This window comes from Sinohyriopsis cumingii, chromosome 4 (genome assembly GCF_028554795.1).
Source record: "Sinohyriopsis cumingii isolate HCF-2022 chromosome 4, ASM2855479v2, whole genome shotgun sequence".
In the NCBI taxonomy this organism is placed as follows: Eukaryota; Metazoa; Mollusca; class Bivalvia; order Unionida; family Unionidae; genus Sinohyriopsis; species Sinohyriopsis cumingii.
The window spans coordinates 132,898,148-132,912,554 of NC_142964.1; the positions used below are offsets into that span (position 1 = coordinate 132,898,148).

Below are 14,407 nucleotides of genomic sequence, written 5' to 3' on the forward strand. Positions count from 1 at the left end.
TCTTGTATGTGATGGAAATGGTTCTTGTATATAGTGGAGGTTGTTCTTGTATATGGAGATGGTTCTTATATGTCATGGGAGTGGTTCCTTTATATGGAGATGGTTCTTGTATATAATACAGATGGTTGGAGGTGGTTCTTGTATGTGATAGAAATGATTTTTGTATATAATGGAGGTGGTTCTTATATGTGGAGATGGTTCTCGTATATGGAAATGTTTCTTGCATGTGATGGAAATGGTTCTGGTGTTGTATTATGGAAGTGTTTTTGTATGCATGGAGGTGGTTCTAGCATGTGATGGAAGTGCTTCTTGTATGTGATAAAGATCGTTCTTGTTTGTTTTGCTTTTGCTTGCTTTAATGGTACCTTTAACACATTATTATCTATGTCACATAAAGGAAATCAGAGGTACTTAACTTTCCTAAGGACACATTGTGGAAGCAGACCCTCACTGGCCTGGATGGGTATCGAACTTGCGACCCTTGGATTACAAGTCTGACATGCAACCAAATGAACAACCACATTCTTGTGTGTGATGAAGGTACTTGTAGCATGTGATGGCGGAGTATGTCAATATCTTATGGAGCAATCTTGTCCAGGAAAAAAAACCATATATCTACAGAAACTTCTTGTTTGTTCTTTACACAAAAAATGAATACCATAACTGCAGTAACATTTCAACAGCAGATCTGCACTTAACAGTCATTATTTTCAAGTACTTAACCATAGAGCTTTACACTATGGTAAATAAGCTGAAACTGTCAGGCTAGTCTGAAAGCTGGGACAATGTACAGTTTTGGACTTAACCACCATCTTGAAAGAAAATAATGGTAAACGTTCTTGCAATAATAGGTATTAAGTGAATGGAAAATTTATGAATTTTTCCCCATTTCTCCCCTGAAAATATACCTGATGCAGTGAGAAAGAAAAAAGTGGAGTTTTAAAAAAATGACCAGTCAACTAGAAAACATTTAATTATACAGGAATTAGAAAAACAAGAAGTTATGGGCAATATTTTATTCATTGATAAACTAAAAAATTAAAACACACTCAAAGAAACAGTTAATGGAACTCACTCATCACTCTTACCTGTTATGCAAATGGACAAGTTTACTATGGGATTTTAGAGCAGCTCTGTTTCGGGAGACTTTGTTGTTCAGGTCTCAAACTTCAATATTTTTCACTATATGTTACCATTTATTTTCCTGGGGGGGGGGAGGGGTTTAAAATAAAATATATGCACCAATAAAAAAAGTATATATACCTGTGGTTTTAGACGTATCCCCCAAGCAAATAAAATGAAGCAGACAAAACCGAATGCTAACATGGATATTAGATAAAACACTTTGAAATCAACCTTTATGAAATGCTTGCAATTGCACAGCTGAAGAAGGGCCAAACAGTATCTGAACATGAAACAAACTTACACATTAAGGAAATATGTGATCAGTCAATTCAAACTCTTTCTTTCTTTAACAATCTTGGATCTAAGAAAATATATATCCAGACTACACCAGAAATTTACACATCAATTATAGAAGTATTTCATAATAGATTTCTTGACATCCATGCTGTGAGTTCAACTCTGCAGGCACCTCTAAAAGATGTGTGAGACCTTGAGCATAACCTCTGATCTGTATGACCCATAGTACACAGGCCATTTGCCAGGTTAATGTATGGCTGAGTTCTATTGTTTCTGTTTATACTACAAAATCTAGTAGATCAAAAGCACACTGGAATTTGTCTACATGACTGCATCAGAATCATTCATACAATTTTATTTAAATGTCTGAAGTGCAAATGTTTTAAAGGTCAAGATGTACAAAGAGAACTTCACGGAACGTTAGTAATATTCTAAGACAACTTCATGTCCACTCACAGCTTGAGTCTGATATGCATTATAGTACAAAAAAAATAAAAAATTTATCCATTATATTTTTCAGTATTAAAAATTGATGACTGACAGCAAGTGGATTCTAATCTTTCCATATTTTGTCCATTATTTTTCTTTCAGCCGGTTAAGATAACAATCTTCTAAATTTTCTTCTTAAATTTAATTATTTCCAGTCAGAAACAAATCTGTAATGTCAGATATGCAAGCAAAATAACAAATGTTACTGCTATCATCTAGTCTAGTAGACCTTGTTTTATCAGAATTATCATAAACCACAATCCTAGTAGTGATGTTGGTGACACTGTCCCATATTGACAATTCATTTGTTTGACGTATCAGCCAGTAAAGCCTGTGTACATATGACAGACTAGAGGCTATAACTAATAACCAGACTTTGTAGCCAAGGTTTCCAACTTCTTGCCTCAGCCTTTGCTCTTCAAAACAGTCTTCCACTTGTTAATGAAAGTTGAGATATTCTCAACCACAACGCCTGGAAAAAAAATTGAATATCCGAATGACTGAATTGCATTATTTCCCCAGGTATCCAATTTTTGTGCTTTTGAAAAAACGACATTTTTGGTAGTACCAAAATCTGAGGAAAATCATCCCAATGTTTGCACAGGAAGTTAACCATTTGCCATGTCTCTAATTTCATGGTTTGGGACACCCGAAAAATCCCCCAAAATCAGTATGCCATTACATATCGTTGCCTCACAGTATTTCTCAATGAAATTTATTGTTTAAAATCATACAGTGGCATATATAAAAGAAGTAGAACAAGATTTTCATGATATGGCATATACTTCCTCCATCAAACTATGGTGAATCTACCATAAGTAATGTGCTATTGAAAGCTCAAGATAAATTAACCTTTTGTGCAAAAGAAATTATTACTTTAACCACACAAAGGATATCCCTTGCTTTTATTCATGTCCAAATTTATAAGAGACTGAGAAATAAAGTGGAACTTCCTGAAATAGAGCACTGCATTCTGGGATCAAACTTTTGGTCAAGGTCATTGAGGTAGCCATTATACTAAGGTTTAATTAGCACACAACAGCTTGACCCAAATATATGATCAGCCGGCCGAATATGGTATGGTCACAGAGGGGTTCGTTTAGTTAAGTTTCACTGTGCATGGAAATTGTCTCTACACATCTTTATGCCTTCTTGTCATTTTATACTAAGTAAATACCATCCAAGAATCAGTATCCAGTACATACCATCACTGAATCTAAACATCCAGTAAATGTCATCAATGAATTAGTATCCAGTAAATACCATCACTGAATCATTATCCAGTAAACACCATCACTGAATCCAAACATCCAGTAAATACCATCACTGAATCCAAACATCCAGTAAATACCATCACTGAATCAGTATCCAGTAAATACCATCACTGAATCCAAACATCCAGTAAATATCATCACTGAATCCAAACATCCAGTAAATACCATCACTGAATCCAAACATCCAGTAAATACCATCACTGAATCAGTATCCAGTAAATACCATCACTGAATCCAAACATCCAGAAAATACCATCACTGAATCCAAACATCCAGTAAATACCATCACTGAATCAGTATCCAGTAAATACCGTCACTGAATCCAAACATCCAGTAAATACCACCACTGAATCCTGACATCCAGTAAATACCATCACTGAATCAGTATCCAGTAAATACCATCACTGAATCCAAACATCCAGTAAATAATACTACTGAATCAGTATCCAGTAAACACCATCACTGAATCCAAACATCCAGTAAATACCATCACTGAATCCAAACATCCAGTAAATACCACCACTGAATCAGTATCCAGTAAATACCATCACTGCATCCAAACATCCAGTAAAAATCACCACTGAATCAGTATCCAGAGTAAATAGCATCACTGAATGAGTATCCTGTAAACACCATCACTGAATCATTATCCAGTAAACACCATCACAGAATTCAAACATCCAGTAAATACTATCACTGAATCCAAATATCCAGTAAATACCACCACTGAATCAGTATCCAGTAAACACCATCACTGAATCCAAACATCCAGTAAACACCATCACTGACTCAAAATATCCAGTAAATACCACCACTGAATCAGTATGCAGTAAATACCATAACTGAATCAGTATCCAGTTAATACCATCACTGAATCAGTATGCAAATAAACCATAACCACGTATGATATAGTAAGAATGTAGGACTACATTCACATTTAGTTTAGACATATCTGTTAATAAGTATCAGTTCATCTTACCATCCTGTTTGCTGTTGTTGAGTCCCTGTTGTACAAGTTGGTGTTGTTCTGTACTGTAGTCTGATGTGGACAAGATCGTTACCATGCTCTCTGATCCCAGGTCTCCACCTTGCTGGGCAAGGTACTGGGCACAATTCAGGATCTCTAAAATACACCTGAAACAGACAAGCATACCAACACACTGCAATATTAACAACAGATAACCTAGCTATCCAATGACCACAATGCTCTCTGATCCCAGTCTCCCACCTTGTTAAACAAGGGACACAATGCTCTCTGATCTCAGTCCCCTGCCTTGCTAAGTAAGGTACACAATGCTCTCTGATCCCAGTTCCCTGCCTTACTAAGTAAGGTACACAATGCTCTCTGATCCCAGTCCCCTGCCGTGCTAAGTAAGGTACACAATGCTCTCTGATCCCAGTCCCTTGCCTTGCTAATTAAGGTACACAATGCTCTCTGATCCCAGTCCCCTGCCTTGCTAAGTAAGGCAAACAATGCTCTCTGATCCCAGTCCCCTGCCTTGCTAAGATACACAATGCTCTAGATGCCAGTCCCCTGCCTTGCTAAGATACACAATGCTCTCTGATCCCAGTCCCCTGCCTTGCTAAGTAAGGTACATAATGCTCTCTGATGCCAGTCCCCTGCCTTGCTAAGCAAGATACACAATGCTCTCTGATGCCAGTCCCCTGCCTTGCAGAGCAAGGTAAAAGACACAATTCAGAATACTTGCAATATACCAAAATATATTTTCTGCCTTTCTTAAGGGGTCAAGGCTGCACCTGCTTGCAATGAACAACAACCATCTTAAAATAAATTTCACATAAAGATGTTCAAATGTTTCTTTGCTTTTTCCCCTAACTGTGGTGGTCTGATACCCATCAAATTTTTATGAATCAGTGAAGATGTGATATAGAGCATGGCTACCATGTACTGGAATTAAAAGCAATGCAAAAACAAGTACCACTGACTAGAATTAAAAGCAATGCAAAAACAGGTACCATTGACTAGAATTAAAAGCAATGCAAGAACAGGTACCACTGACTAGAATTAAAAGCAATGCAAAAACAGGTACCATTGACTAGAATTAAAAGCAATGCAAAAACAGGTACCACTGACTAGAATTAAAAGCAATGCAAAAACAGGTACCATTGACTAGAATTAAAAGCAATGCAAAAACAGGTACCACTGACTAGAATTAAAAGCAATGCAAAAACAGGTACCATTGACTAGAATTAAAAGCAATGCAAAAACAGGTACCATTGACTAGAATTGGAAGCAATGCAAAAACAGTATCATTGACTAGAATTAAAAGCAATGCAAAAACAGGTACCATTGACTAGAATTAAAAGCAATGCAAAAACAGGTACCATTGACTAGAATTGGAAGCAATGCAAAAACAGGTACCATTGACTAGAATTAAAAGCAATGCAAAAACAGGTATCATTGACTAGAATTAAAAGCAATGCAAAAACTGGTACCATTGACTAGAATTAAAAGCAATGCAAGAACAGGTATCATTGACAAGAATTAAAAGCAATGCAAAAACAGGTACCATTGACAAGAATTAAAAGCAATGCAAAAACAGGCACCATTGATTAGAATTGGAAGCAATGCAAAAACAGGTATCATTGACTAGAATTAAAAGCAATGCAAAAACTGGTACCATTGACTAGAATTAAAAGCAATGCAAAAACAGGTACCATTGACTAGAATTAAAAGCAATGCAAAAACTGGTACCATTGACTAGAATTGGAAGCAATGCAAAAACTGGTACCATTGACTAGAATTAAAAGCAATGCAAAAACAGGTACCACTGACTAGAATTAAAAGCAATGCAAAAACTGGTACCATTGACTAGAATTGGAAGCAATGCAAAAACTGGTACTATTTACTTGAACAGGAAGCAATTCAAAACTGTTATTAATATAATTTCTTTCTCAGGAGAACTCTGTCTCAGAACTAAAAATTGTTTAAGAAATTGACAAATTAAGACACATGCCAAATGGATGCTTAAAACAGAGCAAGGAGTTTCAGTAAGAAATCAGAGAAACTCTGCTGAAATTGGAGATGTTGGAATCTCTTATAATGGGTAAGAGCTGTATAATTAATGATGTCTAATACATGTTTGTGTGTGTGTCTACCACTTCCACTTTAAAACATGTTCCAAAGCATTACTAAGAAATATTTGCATGTACTGACAGTTAATGTTACATTATCTGCATTTCATTAGCATTTTATCTGCATTTTATTTATGTCTCATTTGAATCCCATTCTCGTTTTCATTTCATCTGCATACTACTTGCATTTTATTAATGTTTCATTTTGAATCTCATTCATGTCTTCATTTCATCTATTATTTCATTGTCATTCATTTGCATTCTCAGAAATGCATTCATATTTTGCATTTACCGCCCCCAGGTTTTCTTTTCTCAATAACGTTAAATGAAGAGGACTTTAGCTTTCTTATTTTGTATTATTAAAGGTGTGCTTTGATGAAATATTAAATGTATTAAGTGCAAATACAGCATTAAATTTATGAAAAATTTAAATACCAGTGTATAAGATACTGCTGTAATTTAAATAATGACCATTCAGATACAGCCATTATTCATGATGTCATAGCTTTTTCATATCCACCTTAAACAAAAATAATGCCATGGCTTATAAGGGTCAAAAACTGCCAATGTAAAGAATCTTATCATGTATTATCAAGTAAATGGGCCTTTGACCTTGGAAATTTAGGACATCCTGAAAATAATCTATTTTCAGAATCCTTTCACACAATGCAATCACATTTCATGCCACTGTTTATTAAGTCATTTATCTGCAATTGGTGTTTTGCATTTGTGTTCTGCATTCATAGTTATAAATGAAAAATATTTTGTTCTTTTGTCTGTAACTCCTCCTAATAAGGTCAGTCATATGCACACTGGATATATATATATATATATATATATATATATATATATATATAGAGAGAGAGAGAGAGAGAGAGAGAGAGATATTCATGTACTTGTAAGATAATGTTGATGAGGCCAAGCCATATAACCATATTGGCAAGGGTAATAGATACAAAACAAGAGTCCCTCCAAGGGAATAATGCTATATTGGCAAGGATAATATATACAAAACAAGAGTCCCTCCAAGGGACTAATGCTCTAATGGCTGAAAAGAACTTCCAGGAATTCAAAATAAGACAATTTCTTCCTTTTAACTTTGGAGTGTTGAAACCATCTTTGATATTCTTCAGCAACAACATTTTCAAATTAGCTGCTGTGGTGGATATTAACTTGGCATCATCATTACTCGAGTCCAACAAGCATCATAAGAAGTCTTCTGATGGAAATCCCATGTTGATATGACTTTCCATTTTGGAGGAGCAATGATAACAAGATTTTATAGATGGATGTCATGGTGGCCATATTCAATATCATGCCATCTCTACTCAGTACCAACTAGACTTCATAAGAAGTCTGTTAGTAAAAGTATACTACTGATATGACCAGTAAGCTAGAAGTCATGAGATTTTCAAGATGGCCACTGTGGAAATCATTTTACAAGTCAGATTAGCACCATATTCATTCATGATGGACTAGACATCATTAGATGGACTAGACATCATTAGACAGACTAGACATCATTAGAAGTCTTTCTGTGAAAACCCCATGCTGATATGAACATTCATTCAGGAGAATTAGTGAAAACAAGATTTTAAAAATGGCCACTGTAGCAGGCATATTGAATGTCTGAATGGCACCACCAGGACAAAGTAGATATCATAAAAAGTTGTTTATATGACCATATATTCAGGAGGAGAAGTGATAACCAGTATTTTCATGATATTCACTGTTTTGGCTATATTTGACATCATCTCAACATCATTTTCATTCTGGACCAACTACAAGAAGTTTTCTGGCTCAAATCCCATGGCAATAATACTTTCATTCAGTAGGATTTGCAAAAACAAAAGCTTCCTGTTGGCCACTGTGGCAGTTACTTTGGATATCAAATAGGCCCCATTTAATATGTTAAATTGAAAAACAATGAAATATACAGTCTGCCAAAATTCATTTGTATATTCATGTCACTGTGTTCATAAGCACAATGAAGTATAAAATGCAAGCTGTGACCTTTGAGTTAACCCCAAGGTAAAGTAGGTCTGGTTTTCTGACATGTTCACAAGCTGATATGTTGGTGGCCTGATCTGCGCCATTTGCAAACCTGTTTACTCTTCATTTGAAGTGGTGTAATCCTTCAGGTAAAAAAGTTCAGTTTTCCATCCTAATATGTAGTACTTCCCTAGCTTTTAATTTACCAGACAGTCATTCTATTTTAACAATTTTACTGCATGAAAAATCACATTAACAACAAAAACAAGCTAACAGGACTAAATTTCATGAATGAAGAGTACTGCTTTCCCAGTCTTACATGGCATAAACATGAGATCAAGTCCTTTGTGATTTTGAATACAAATCTGTAATATTCAAGGTTCAAAAGTATATACTGTTGGTCACCATCAAATATCTGGTAGTAATGTTCTGACAACTAACAAAGATTTTGTGTCAAGTCTGTAAGCTGTAAGCTGTAATACCATAGTGCACTCAAACCAAAACATATCTCACTGACAAACGACAAAAAAGATCTTGAACTGACAAAGTACAATACCGATGAATAGTACATGTATTATAAGACAACTAGTCTATTGGCCTAGAGGTTAGAGTGTCTGCCTCGGATGTGGGTTTGAACCCTGACTGAGTCATGCCAAAGACTTATAAAAATGATACTAACAGCTGCCTCGCTAGGTGCTCAGCATTAAGATGATAATGTTAGGACCGGCCAGCCTCGTTTCAGGATAATGTGACTGGGTGGGACATCACTATAAACTGCCATACTGCAGACAACGTAGTAATATGACTTAAAATTGTCAAAGCTATGTTAAAAGGTTCAAATCATACACACATACACACACACATTATATGAAAACATCAGTCAATAGCACCTAGACATAGCTGCCACCCTGATTTTCATTAACAAATACTGATTTTTAAAACTTGAATGCATATGTAACTATTTACAACCATCAGTAAAATAAGACAGTATCTTGCTTAATTATTTAATGTCAAAGTTTGAGGTGCATCATTCTTGCATCTTCTGAATGGGAAACCCTGTTCCATTTGGGTGCCCTTTAGAAGGTGCAAGAGTGCAACACACACTCTGACACAGGCTGTTTATAAGAGCCTTTTCCAACCTTGTTTTTTTTAAAAATAAATTATTATCAATTCAAACCATCTTTCATTGATGATCAGAATTCAAAAATCTTATGTGAGTACTGATGACCCTTGTCATTAGGTCAGCAAATTTACACCTTATCACTACAGCTCTGGTGATTTTCTTTTCTTTTATATAAATTTCGAGTGGTGGTGTCTACACTAAAAAAGTTTTATTAATTTTGTGAGGCCCTTCCATGCTTTATTTAGACTCCACACTTTGCTTACAGCAAATTCATCCACCATGAGAAGAAGAAAAAAAACAAACCATGCAGAAAACTGACTCCTCTTGTTGACGGTTCAGTGTCTTGATAAAACACGGTTTATATTTCTGCCAGGAAATTTACTCCGGTCATCATCAAGCTTCAAAAGCTTTTGTTTATGCAGTTTCTCTGCCCTACCTGACCCTACTAACTAGCATCTTGCCCATGCCATTTGTACTGAGCATGCAGGGGCTGAAATCACTTCTAGTTAAATTGTGACACAGAAAACAACAACCAATAATAAACTCCAGAATCATAATGGACAATCCTAATTTTGAAACATTTCTGATGGAATGTGTGAAATGTTAGCTCTATGCATGGGGCATATTTTGAGGCAAAATGTATACAAAGTACACTAAAATCATAGAAGTATGGTAGTATAATCTGCGCCATTTAGATAAAAATGCTTTTGGTCAGATCTGCACTATTATCATTCAGGATCAGCGAAAGCCCCATATCAACGTTAGAGTAATGATAAGATCACCTTTGAGATGGTCAGTAGGGTCACCATGTTCAAGGACAGAACAGCACCATTATCATTCAGGACCAGCTATGTATTGTTATGGTATTTTAATGCACCACAGGAAAATAGCCATTACATTTTCAAAATGACCAGCAAAAAGCCATTTGGGAGGTTAGATCGGCAATACGTTTACTACAGGACCAGCTATGTATTGTTATGGTATTTTAATGCACCACAGGAAAATAGCCATTACATTTTCAAAATGAGCAGCAAAAAGCCATTTGGGAGGTTAGATCGGCAATATGTTTAATACAGGACCGAGTGCATACTGAAACAAATAAACTTCTTTAAAAAGACATCCATTCATTCAGAAGGAGTAGCCATTTATGAGGGCGCTCACCAGTTAATATGTACTTTTGACAGAGTCACATATGTAAGGTGAAGTAGTTCGCATTTAAAACATGCACAATGGAGAGAATGTTGGCATACCTCTATGCTACATTAATGTGATGTGGATGATATTTCTTTGGATATTGTAAATTTTGCATGATTTAAGCACACTGCTAACTAAAATGACTGCTCCCTTGTGTTAAAAAATCAGCCTGAATTAGTCTAAAGTACACTATACATAGCAGCTATTAAAATAGGGAAAATGAATTTTGCCAGACTAGACAATACCAGCTTCTGAAAGTGCAATGAATGATTACCAAATATATAAAATGTCAAAAAAAATGTAAAAGTAGTTCTTGGCTCTTTTTATACAATTTACCTCTGAAGTTCAGGAAGTGAAAATAACCAAGTAGAGCTAGCACTTTTTTGAAAGGTACACATCTGAAGTAAGGCCAAGCTGTATACTCTATAACCCATAGTACACCCATCAATCATACACCAAAATAAAGGGAATTAAAGGTTCTTTGAATTATACCTAAGATATACAAGATCTTTTTTAAATAGCCAGTATAACCAGTGAGGAAAGCCAGGGAAATTCTTTTTCTTTAAAATCCTAACCCTATGCAAAATACGAAACTGTAGAGCGCCACCATAAACATTTTCATGATGGATGATGATGTGGTTGTGGTGCGTGTTGCAAATTAGCACTATTTTTTTTATTCAGGATCAATTACTTATCATATAAAGTCTTTATTTGAAAATGCCATGTAAATATGACATTCTCTCAAGAGGAGTAGCAATCATAAAAGTTTAAAGATGGCTGCCATGGTAGCCATATTGAACATCATATGATACCACTCTTGTGCACGTCATAAGCAGTCGTTTAATTGATAAAACTGTCTGTTCAGGAGAAGTAGTGAAGTAGCAATGACAAGATTTTCAAGATGGCTGCCCTTGTGGCCATGTTGAATGTCAAACTGGTACTGTTTGCATTTAGGACTATCTATATGGCATTAAAAGTCTTTAAGTGAAAGTCAGATGTCAATAAGATGAGAAGTAGCAATAACATTTTTAAGATTGCCACAATTGATGAATATATTACATTTTCATTGAGGACCTTGGAATGAATGTGTATGTATAGTGCCAAGGCAAACCTCCAAGTAGTTTAAGTGGAGTAGTGGTGACAGACTTGTGTGTTGACTGACGGACAACAGGTTATCACACAAGCTCCTCTGGTCTTCAACTAGCAAAGTTTAATTCTCCATTAATCTTACTAAACTGTTTTTCTGTCAGTACTTGCTGTATAATATTAGGATATCTGTAACTCACCAAGTTTCTCTGTTTTTCTTCTTCATGTTTCTTGGAACTCCACCCTGAAGTTTCTCGCTGCTTTTCTGGGCACGGATGCATCTGAAATGGGCACAGCAGTTTCTAAATGTGTAAACCTAAGTTACAAGAAACATAGATAAATACACTGCTCCAGATTTCTGAATAAGCGAAGTACAAAGCAAGAGAGAACTAGGATCATGTACTCCATGTTCTAGAAACAAATGTGTCTTAGAACACGTTGTTAACATTTAGGTAAATATTAGAGTGGTACATTCATTTTAATACCTAATTAAACTAACTGGTCATGGTAACCTAAATACTTAACTAAACTGGACATGCTGACAGATTATGTAAACATGTACAGATGAACAGACCATGGTAACACTCTTTATCCACTTCATATTCAAGACAGGGCAGAAAGACATATTTAAACTGCTACAAATTTTTACAGACTTTTCATCCATATTTAGTATCTACACCTGCAGTATTCGGCATAACTCCTGCTGCAAAACCAACCTGTTTCCCTTCCTGAATTCTGACTCCAGCCAACGAATGGCCTCCCGGGCCCCCATACTCTCTTTCTTCTGAAAATCTAACGTGTCTATCACTAGAAGAAGAAAAAAATGTCATAATTAAACACTAAACACAAAGACTCTTACATAAGTTCTCATTTCCAATTTTTTTTTATCAAACCAGTTGAATGATTTTTAACTTTTGCAAGCCTTGGTGAGATTTTTGCTGATGAAAGATTAAAATCAATCCACAAGTTTCATAAATTCATTAAAATTGTGCACCCGTGTAAGATTCTATTTATCACATATCAAACACATTTGTTCAATAAATCTTTAATATTACCTTGGTTTGGCAAGTATAACATTATATGTTTTATTACAAACACACCATATCTTACGAGGTTGATCAGGCATTCAATACAGATGATCAATACATATTTTTGTAATGCACACCCTGATTGGTTGTTGTTGTGGTGGGGTTTAACGCCATTTTTCAGCACTTGATTGGCTATACATGGCGGCCAGTATTAATGGTGGAGGAAGAACCTGGGAAAACCCAGGAAAGAACCACCGACCCACGAGAAGCTACTGGCAAGCTTTCTCACATACCCACATTGGCTGAATCTTAGACTCGAACCGCCGCAGACAGAGGTGAGATGGCAGTGATCCGTAACGAAGAGCGCTTTAGACCACTCGGCCACTCGGGGCCCCCACCCTGATTGGAACTATTTAAGTAAATTATTTAAGTGTTTTAATTGACGTATAAGTATCATTAACTTTGATGCACTGAACTCAACTTTTATAAAAACTAGTTAATTCTGAATTCCACTCAAACAGTATTTCTAAAAAAAATTATATCTGGAAAGCATAAAAGAGAAGTTATGCCATAAATACAAAACCAAATTCATGTTTTGTTTAGGGTCACAGGAAAGAACTTATTTGTTATGATGTATATGTCCAGGCTGACAGACTCTATGCACATGTACCTTGTACAAAAATTGTTCTTCTGTGCTGACTCTATGACCTGTACCTCATATCAAAATTATTTTTTTCTACTGACCTCTCATTTTGGCATGATAGACTCTATGACCTGTACCTCATATCAAAATTATTTTTTTCTACTGACCTCTCATTTTGGCATGATAGACTCTATGACCTGTACCTCATATCAAGCTTATTTTTTTTTACTGACCTCTCATTTTGGTATGAGAGACTCTATGACCTGTACCTCATATCAAAATCATTCTTTCTATTGACTCTTGTTCCAGCTCATGAAACTGCTTATGATGTAGAATCAGGTGCAAATCATTTATTTTCCTATAGAAATATGCAAAACAAATAAGGTTCCTGCTTGCTCAACATTAAAAATTCATGATCAAAATTGGTACCTGAATGCTTATCAGTCATTTATCTGTGTTTGAGAATTTTGGTTAATGCATGTAAATTTGGAATAAATACCAATTAACAGAAGCCTTCTTGCTTTAATTCTGTTTTTTAATCCAGTAATGATAAGAGACATCAAAGTAACAATCACAGTCAGTCTAATTTCTTGTCAAAATCACACACCAAAGGCAACTCCCAAAATCACACACCAAAGACAACTCCCAAAATCACACACCAAGGGCAACTCCCAAAATCACACACCAAAGACAACTCCCAAAATCACACACCAAAGACAACTCCCAAAATCACACACCATACAACGAAAGGCAACTCACAAAATCACACACCAAAAGACAACTCATAAAATCACACACCAAAGGCAACTCCCAAATTGGGCTAATCTGAGGACTAATCTTCAAAATCTGAAGTGATAAATTTGAAAATAACTGTCAAATTCCAATAAAAGCTACATTTTTCACCCTTTCACTCTTTCTTTTCTGGTAATTTTCTTCTTCCTTTGATCTGAATATATTTGTTCTGTGATCATTCAAATGCCATGCGTCAACTGTTTTTGTCAATACAAAATGACACACGGTTGTACTCAATCAATGTACAATCAACAATGAATTGTGTGGT

At 35.6% G+C, this 14,407-nt stretch overlaps 1 protein-coding gene across 2 annotated transcripts in view; it reads right to left on the reverse strand.

The window, feature by feature from the left end:
* Positions 1-1,001: 1,001 nt before the first annotated feature.
* Positions 1,002-14,407, reverse strand: part of LOC149802115 (nonsense-mediated mRNA decay factor SMG5-like) — a 192,124-nt gene continuing 178,718 nt past the window's right edge. For both annotated transcript variants that reach the window (XM_089956507.1, XM_089956506.1), the window contains exons 23-26: positions 12,393-12,483; positions 11,877-11,957; positions 4,165-4,319; positions 1,002-2,383 (exon numbers count right to left, since the gene is read on the reverse strand). In XM_089956507.1, the coding sequence (XP_089812633.1) occupies positions 2,316-2,383; positions 4,165-4,319; positions 11,877-11,957; positions 12,393-12,483 (395 nt within the window). In that variant the 3' untranslated portion in view covers positions 1,002-2,315. The remainder of the gene's footprint in view (positions 2,384-4,164; positions 4,320-11,876; positions 11,958-12,392; positions 12,484-14,407) is intronic.